General features: G+C 35.7%; 1 protein-coding gene across 1 annotated transcript; it reads right to left on the reverse strand.

Moving 5' to 3' along the window:
- Positions 1-232: 232 nt before the first annotated feature.
- Positions 233-8,629, reverse strand: LOC115442058 (AB hydrolase superfamily protein YfhM-like). Its single transcript, XM_030167017.2, has 6 exons — positions 8,229-8,629; positions 6,907-7,217; positions 3,855-3,978; positions 2,835-2,949; positions 2,312-2,500; positions 233-1,879 (listed from the first exon to the last, which is right to left on the reverse strand). Exons 1-6 carry the CDS (start codon positions 8,439-8,441, stop codon positions 1,755-1,757), a joined length of 1,077 nt encoding a protein of 358 aa, XP_030022877.1. The 5' UTR covers positions 8,442-8,629; the 3' UTR covers positions 233-1,754.
- Positions 8,630-9,593: the final 964 nt, after the last annotated feature.

Consider the following 9,593-nt stretch of genomic DNA (forward strand, 5'->3'; position numbering starts at 1 on the left):
GATGCTGTCATGGGGTCATCTTAAGATGCTCACAATATAATAAACCCATGTTAACATCATTTCAAATAGTATCTTAAGTCATATCTGAAGGATTTTGACAGCTGGGTTTGCTTTATTGAACAATCTATTTTAGATGTAGATACTATGCAGATACCCATTCAGTGTCCCTCAATTTTGCTTTCGCGGTATGCGATTCCTTGTTCAAATGTTTTAAGAAATTTATAGATGAAAAAAGTCATAAAAAATTAAACATGTATTAACAAATAATAATGACATTACATTAATATACAATTATGAGAATTCGAGCATAAAAATGAAAATTATTATAAGTCTTAATAACCGAAGCCGTAATACATAAATAATGGCACATACATATTTGGTTTAGCAGTTCCCGAGCACCGAGTTTTTAAATACTATATTATGCCTTGGATAAATGAAACTAAAATACTCAAAGAGGCACCTATGTCGTTTGACCGTATTATCAGCTAAGATAGGTTTCACACAAAACAGATTATATCAGTCGCGATTATGCGTCGGTCGTCATTGCGTCAACTATCACTCGCCACTCGGGTACATAGTAAAGGCACGTGGCAAATTACTTAAATGAGACCCCTTTTAAAATATTGTTTGTAGGTCCCAATAAATAAAATAATCGTTTTTACAAAATTGCGGAGCTCGCTGAAGCTGGGGTAGTTGATTTGCCAGTGATGCGACTATCGTTACGACACTGGTGGCTTCGGTAAAATTTTCACGGTATTTTTTATATTTATGGTATAAAATCTATTTCAAAGTATAGTAATATATACAATTTTTAATCGTATGAAAAATTGTATTTTAATTTAAGTAACCTAATCGGAAAGTTTTACATGTTAGTCCGTAATTTATATATAAATTAAAAAGTATTTTACATTTTACAATTAATTCGTTAACACTAATGCCAATTTTAACATAAGATGGTAAGGGTAGCGGAGAAAATTCTCAAAACGTCTCCTATAAAAAATAAATCTTAAGACGAACATATCAAAAGCGCGACAAAACTAGAACAATATCGCTTTGACATGATTTCCTAGCCTTTAATAAGACTCTAGAAGAAAACAGCTATAATACTATGTACATTAATAACAGTGAAACAAACACAAATACCGTAAAACGTAAAACTTGTCATGCATTTTGAGAAACTTTTTTTTAATATCTATATTCCTACTTGCTATGTCTATATGTACAAATTTAAATATTACTATAACAATTTAAAAGTTAATTTGTATATGAAATACAAAAACTAGCTTTAAAATATTTCATAAACTATACAAATAAAATTTAAAATTAAAACAAAACATAAAAATAATATCAAGCTAGTTACGCTTTGCCTTCGAAACGGCGGATTTCAGCTTCAAAACCCAGTCGAGGCAAGCATTTTCAGTTCACATGCCATCACGACACTAGAAGATTTCTAGTGGGACATGAGTAAACAGAAATATAATTTGTATTTTTCCTCGTTTATTTTTTTACTTAAATTATCTTATACCTAAGGTAGTAAGCCTTATTCTGCCACAAAAAATATACAACCTAACCTTGTTCCGACTTATTTCATCTTTTTCTGGAAATTGGCACTTGCAATCTGCCGTTTACAGATTAGAGACGCAGCATTTCAAGGTATCCAAAATGATGGATGGCTGTCGTCGTTTTTTTATGTACTTGAGAACCTCTACTGTACGTATAGACATAATTTAGAAAGTCTCTTGGTGGATTTAAGTTCAAGCCTGAGCTGGTTGGAGGACTAGCCTGGCTGTGAGTTCCCTCCCTCTGCCGGCAACGGCGCCCAGCATCCTGCCCATCAGTGTCTTTGGAACATCTTCTATAGGCTTTTCCTTTTCTTTAGCTGAAATGAAAACAGCCATTTTATTGTCATAACTTGTTTAGGAACTAAGAGGAAAAGTGTGTCAATCTTCTAGTTGTTAGAAAATTTCTTACAAATTTCTCAATCTGATAATTTGGCGCTAGCTTGATGTCATTATTATTTGGTTCCGTAGTTTTATAAGGAAGCGTCAAATATATTTTTAGGAGTTATTTCTAATCTTATCAGACGTTCTTCGAAAAGGTCAATCTTCATTTCGTACTGAAAATATTTGTCCAGTCTAATTTCTTAGAATAGGTATGGGCTAGTCACAATTTTAAGATATAAAATCTATCATCTTTTTGTCGTTGCGTGAAAAGGAGATTCCAAGAATGGAATACATTAAGCCTTTCAAGTGATTGAAGACCAAACCAACATATTGTCCTGTCGCTTGATCCTGACGCAAGCTGGACTCACCGACAAGGAACTCTAGCATAACTGCTGGAAGGTCAGGGTCCTCTGGTGTAGGATTCTCGACGAGTCGCAGCGTGGAGCATGCGCAGTGCTGAGCGCTGCTGACGAGCTGCGCCGCCTCGCCGCGCGACCCCACGAGCAGCGCCGGCGGGAATGCGCGAGATGAAGGCTTAATCTGCCACCATGCTGCCCCTGATTACAAACAATAACACGCTTAAAATGTCTGGATTTTATGTATTTTGTCCTAACAGGTGGTATTTTTTTAAAGATCGCTGCTGTTTTCACCGGGGTACCACCGGCTTATTACTTGCAATGATCCCGGGAGGGAAGTGAAGAAGGAAGAGTATGTGAAAGGGAAGGATATGTTCATATGCCTATTTAGAGTTGGTCTAATTCTTTGTGTCTTTCTTTTTTTAAAGACTGCCGAGCGTTCGTCCTTAGATGAGCGATTTTCTGGTTTTCGCATTCAGATGTATAAAAAAGTTATTTTATTTATTTTTAAAATAATAATATATAAGCGTGTTACCTCTAATATAGTTCAAGGCACCGGTCCAGTCGCAGGCGCGCGAGCTGGTCCATCTTCCTTCTTCGTTCTCCTGGAGTTCTCCCTCTGCCAACCACTTTTCTGGGAGACATGGCCACTGAAAATGAAACGGTTTTGCGTAAGTATTTCGAGTATATAGTATAAATTTCATATCTGTATATGAAAATAAGAGTTGTCATATTGCTTAGTATTTCGAGTTTTCATATTAACATCATCATCAACCACAGGAGGTCCACTGCTGAACCTATATTCAGCTATATTTATCTTTAGTCAAGGCCTATGTCTCGATTAAAGATTTGGGGGCCAATCTGTTAGATGCGGTCTGCATCCAGAGAGTTCCTGCGAACTTTACCAGGTCATTCATCCATCTGGCAAGAGGACCCAACTCTGTGCATGTCGGTACCTACGTGGTCTTCGTTTAACTAACAATTCAAAAGCTTTTCCATTCCTTTAGTTTGTTATTGTTTAAAATAAAACATTTTTATCATACCTCCTATCTGTAATTGCAATTAATAATAATGTCAATAAAACAATTAATGGTGACATTTCCAGGTCTAGCGACGTACGAATGTATAGTTAAGTGAAGATAACACGAATTAATGAGCTGAGTGCAATTAACTTAGAGACTATTAATCAACAGATGTATGAATATAAAAATACAATGGTCATTGATAAGATGTCACCCGTAAAGCAGTTTTGTGTTTGTTATGTCTTACAAGCTTTTTCAAATCCCGGACATAAAGTTTTTCATGGCGATAAGTGGGTATCTGGTTGCACCTCTGCCTACTCTTCATATAAAAAGGAATAAAGGCGTGATGTGTGTTTATTTGTCGTGTTTAGAGTTCCACTGTGCGTATTTCGGTACAATGTTTATCGAGAAGGTATTGTTGTCATCCAAATCTTTTGAACGATTTATGCAAATCTTTTATTGGACTGAAAGACAATAGCTTCTCGTGCCTACACAAAAATATGATAGACATAGTAAAGTTGCACTATATTTACCTGTATAAAATGGAGTGCCTTCTGACAGAAGGCGGTCGGTGGATACTGCCAGTAGAGATTCGGATGAGGAGCTCCTATTACGGCAAACTTACTGATCAGTTTACTGTAGCAGTGGACTAGATACCTGAAATTAAAGAATTTAATTGGTTAGCTGAATTTCCTTTAATGCTTTCGTTCCACATAATCTTTAAGTATAGGTTATTAGGTATAGTTAGACTGCTTACAAAAATAGAGTGAAAATTTTATACGAAATTTCATTTATTTTTCTTTTTTAATTGAGAGGGCAAATAAGCAAGGCTACCGCTTGTACACATAGACAATATTAAACGGATCATTACAATCGGCTTGTAAAAAATTACCAGATTTAAGAAAAACCATTGTTGTAGTCATCTAAAAATATATTATTAGAAAAATAACAAAAACAATTGAAATAAAACTATTTTACGGATTTTAAATAGCTCCAAAATTAATATTATAAAACAACAAAATCTGTCTGCCTGTCCGAACGCGATAAATACAAAACTACCCAAATGATTTCGATGAAATTTGGTATGGAGATAGTTTGAGACCATGGGAAAGATATAAGATACTTTCTATGACCAGAAAATATATAAAGGGATTTTTATCCCGGAAAAGTCATACACGTAGGTAAATCCGCGAGCAATACCTAGTTACTAATAAAATATTTGTTGTTTGATAAGTAATTTAACTAACAGATTTACTAATCACAACATAGATCAAAGTCTAATAAAATTGATACGTGAAAAGGTCACACTGATAATGGAATCAATGATTAAGATATTTTTTAATTCGATACGATACTAAGAAGTATGGGATATTTTCTAAAAGTATTTGGATGAGTAATAAATGTTACATGGATATTCTTGATAAAGGTAAATGATATTATCAAAATAATTGGCAGTGGGAAAGCTCTTACGACAAGAAAATACGCAGTAGGAGTATGATTATTGAGCGTGGATATAAAGTAATTATTTTTAATTTACATATTATATTCGGGAGAGGTAAGATAACATCTAAAAACTTCTAAAGACAGATTTTAAATTCACCTTCTGTTCTACTTTCTTAGAAACAATTCGTTCTTACTCTATGAATCTTAAGCGTTTGTTTTTCAATTATTACGTTTATATGAAAATGTGTTTACTGGGTACGAGGTGCATAAAAATAAAAAAAAAGATCCAACACTGGCCTATCACCGACAAACTCACAAACTTTCAAACTTATAATCACAAACTTAACGGAAATAATCATTCACTATTTTATAAAATGAATGTATCTTGACCTATTTCAATCCCATCGACCCATGAATATGGTATGAGGCTTGATAAACCGACGTTTATCGTCACAAACACATTGTTTACACATGCAAACTTGTGTGCACGCGGGTTTATCACCCTTACGTAACAACACGAGATGTAACAAATGAACGCCTGGATGATAGTTTCTTGATTGAAATAATTAGTCATATAGCCAGTGAAGATGGACATTTGTGTAAAAGTAGATGAGTAATTTTGAGTAGGGTTTTCCTATTTCGATTTTCTTGCCGCGTATTATCATTCTGATGAATTCATCAAGGAAATTGCACACAGAAATTATAGAGGGGGCAGATCACACGTATAGTATTTCTTGTTAGCTACGTTAAGCCCCAAATGAATGTATTCTTTGTGAGGACGACGTTTCATATTCGTTTTACGTCCTTTACATTTGGTCATATGTATACGTTTGGTCTTTATGCGTAATATGGTATTTTTATAAGGGCACAAAATTACCCCATTGCACCTGATGGTAAGAGAATTCGCGCCAAGATAGTATCGACTAACGGAAGATGATTTTGATATGAGATGAGATTTCTAGATCGATATATTGGAAGCGGCCGGCATCGAGCGACCTCCTGTGACTTTTATAAGGTCATCTGTCCACCTCGTGGGTGGACGTCCAACGCTGCGCTTGCCAGTTCGTGGTCTCCACTCCAGAACCTTTGTGCTCCATCGGCTATCAGTTCTGCGATGTGCTCTGCTTAGACCTGGCAGGCTTTCTATTATTAACAATTTTATTAATACCAATAGTAGTCCTGGAGATTACCGATGACATGCAAACATTACCGATTAACAGCCGTTTTCAATACCCGATCCCAATCACAATAAGTAATTTGTAACCATGTCAAAAAAGCTTTGTTCTGATTGGTCCATTTTCGCGATAGATCGAAAAAAGCGATTGGGATCATTTATCGAAAATGGCGGTTAATTGCATTCAGTCAATGACCCGTAATTACTCTAAAAAGTTTTATCACTATATCTTGTCTGAATCAGTTGCATTCGTCAGACGCATGAGACATCGGCTGTTCCAATTTTTTGCCGTAATCTTCGCGATAACACTAGGATGTTTGTTTACTCGAATTTTTAATTGATAACGATTTTACATCATTATAATGATATTTTTCACACTTCGAATAATTGTTATATATTTTGGTTTACGTGACATTTGACGTGTGCATTGACCGTGTATCTTAAGATTGCTAAAATTATACTTTATATCAAATAAATAATATTTTAATTTACCGTTAAGTAGTCTGTAATGTTTAATTAAAGTCTACAATGTATTTATTTTATAAAGCTGTTCTTGTTGCTGCTTATTTAGACAATATTCGACATCATCTAATGAGAAACTAATTATAATAAAGCTACTGCAGTTTCGAGTTTAGACAAATGATTTCGGTATTTTATAGATCTTTTAACTAATTATGTTTGTATAAAAGCTAATTAGTATAATATAGTTAATAATAAATTAGTAATTTTTACTTTGAAAAGTAATACAATGAGTAGAATTAGGTAAGTTACGGTAATTAGCTAATCACTTCTACTAAATTTGATTGAAAAATAATTGTTTCTCATAATAGCAAAACTTTGTTTAGGTACTTGCAACGACTTTGTTCATTTCTGTCGCCAACCAAGTGTTAGCAAGTTATATTTCAATTTTATGTCTATTGAAGCCAAATCATGTCGGACAGGCCATAGCTACGATACAAAACACTTACCAAGTCAACATGCCTCCAATTCCAAACCCTATAATAACAGCAGGTCGCCTCTCAGACACCCCCAGAGCCTTCACGAGTGTTGACAGCTCTTCCACTGCTCTTGGAGGTGAGAGGTCGTTACGGCAACCTCCTTCACTCCCTCCAGTGCCTCTTAGATCCAGGGTAATCACGTGGTACCCAGACTCTGCTAGCCTGCGCACCACGTTGCACCAGTTAGGACACCATAAGTGGCCCGCATCTGGTGCGTCTCCCAAAATGAGGACTAGTTGACCTGACTTCGGTCCAGTCTCCACGTAATGATATTTCACGCCCTGTAACAGAAAATTTTTGTTGTTACGAATTTTGAAATTTACTGCGCACGATCGGATTCAAAATATTTTAATTTTGTGATTTATCATTGAGAAAATTATCAGCCAAAATATACGCTGCGATTATTTTTAAACTTCATAATGCTCTCAAAGGGATCACTTACAGCCGATAATTTAAAAACTGAGTAAAATAGTAAGATGTCTTGTATGTTAAACCTCCGAACTTCCTGGTGCAGCCCAAATACGCTGTCACCGGACCAATAAGGCGATTAAACATGTTTTATTAATACACACACACCATCACGCATTTATTCCCGAAAGGGTATGCAGAGGCGCAACTAGGGCACTCACTTTTCGCCACGTGTGTTCCGTACAATGATGTGATAGGGGGCGAGCCTATCGCCATATCTGGCACAAATTCCAGACTCCGGGCTGATACTGAGCAGAAAAACCCAAATATCACTTTGCCCGACCCGGGATTCGAACCCAGGACCTCAGAGCGCTGTCGTACCGCGCATGCAGTACAACTACGCCACCGAGGCAGTCATTTTTTTATTTGCAGCTTCGCCTGCGTCAAATTGGGTGTAGGTATAAAAAATATAAAACAGTAATTCGTGTGTTTTCTTATGGCCTAAGCAACTTGATCACTGCAATCAAAATCGAATCACTGGTTTAATTATGAAAGCGTAGCAATTAACAGAAATATTTTCGTATACTATAAATCACTTAAGTTGTTTTTATACTATTTATCTTAATCTTAATAATTCATTATACTACACTGTTTATTCAATTGAATTATCATTGTATTTAACGTTCAGGTTTTTAAATTTTATTGGACACGAATGTAAGACTTATACATTTGAATAACGCCTGCTGTCTATCTACCCACCTTCAGAAAAGTTATATATTTAAACAAATTAATGTGTCTTGTTGTCATTTGAATTTTTTTATAAGTATTTACGATCAAAACATATGATTATTCAGCAAATAGGTCTAAAATGATCTCCAACTTACCATGATTTTAATATAACAGTGAGTGCCGATAGAAGAATCGACGCTAAGTTCAACCGGCGCAGAATTTTTGGACGATTTCCTGCGATGGCCTTTCCATAACCTTTTCACAGCGATCTGCATTATCTGCCACAGGCCCGCGAAAATACACTTTAACACTAACTCCACCGCTAGCCATCCAGACACCACTTGTAAAACTTCGTGATTCGCGCCCATTTTTTCAAACACTAGTCTTTTGAACACAACACGCTGAGATACTTGAAGCTCAAAGGTCTTCTACGTAATGAGTGCGGCCAGACGGGTGCATCGTTATCGATTTTTATCAAACTTTTGTTCCAAGTATAATTATCTTAACTATGCGGGTGTCGGAAAGCAACTCGCCACAACTCGCTCTGATAAGCTAACTAATGTCAGTTTGTACATTCCAAGTATTATTAAGTATTTGTTTAGCATTAAGTATGAGTTATCTTCTTTAATTTTAATTAATCTGTATGAATTTATTGATAACGAAAAGATGCACAGCGCCATCTGTGTTTAAAGCAATTATCTAATGGAGTCCATGAAGTGTTATATGCCGCGTGGTACCGCTAGATGTCGCTAGTCGTATTTGAATACACGACATTTTACAAAATGATCGGTGTATAATAAGACCGAAAACACGGTCTAAAATAAGAAATATTATTTTATTTTCGATTTTTGCTTCGTTGATTACTTATGGTGTAGGTTTAAATTTTTTTCACATATCGAAAATTCTGGACGGTTTCTATCCTACGAGTTCGAAAAAATAGGTCACTCATTAGGTGCTTCTTTAATTTTGGTTGGATTTGGTCATGTTCTCATTTATAATAGTCAATTGGTACCTAATATGATTTGATTGAAGTCATAGGAAATGGTTACCGGAGTATTAACAAAAGCAAATACCGTGGGAGATAAACACTAAGTACATTTTAGGGTTTTTTAAAACAATTACCTACAGCCACAACTCCTTCAAACGCATCACGTAAACCCATCACAATATTTATCCAAACATTTCTCTCTGGCTGTACAGTTGATATACCTTCGCCAGAGCCCACAAGGGTTTATTTAAAACAAATTAAGCCCCGTCCGAGACGGCAGGCACTCAAGTCGCGGCAAAGAGGATAATAACCATCAACGACGGACGACAAATGTAGAAATGGCGAGTCACCACCGGTAACGATGGCTAAAGTGCATTCACGCTGTATTGTAGAGTTTAAATCTGCCCATGCGCGCGGAATCAACATTTGAAAGGATTAAATTGATTATGATTATTCGATGCATGTTCAGAGTGACACGAAAATGATTGATTTGTGTTGCTTTAGGAATGTCTTTACGGAAAACGTATTGACG

The sequence above is a fragment of the Manduca sexta genome, chromosome 19 (genome assembly GCF_014839805.1).
Source record: "Manduca sexta isolate Smith_Timp_Sample1 chromosome 19, JHU_Msex_v1.0, whole genome shotgun sequence".
Taxonomy (NCBI): Eukaryota; Metazoa; Arthropoda; class Insecta; order Lepidoptera; family Sphingidae; genus Manduca; species Manduca sexta.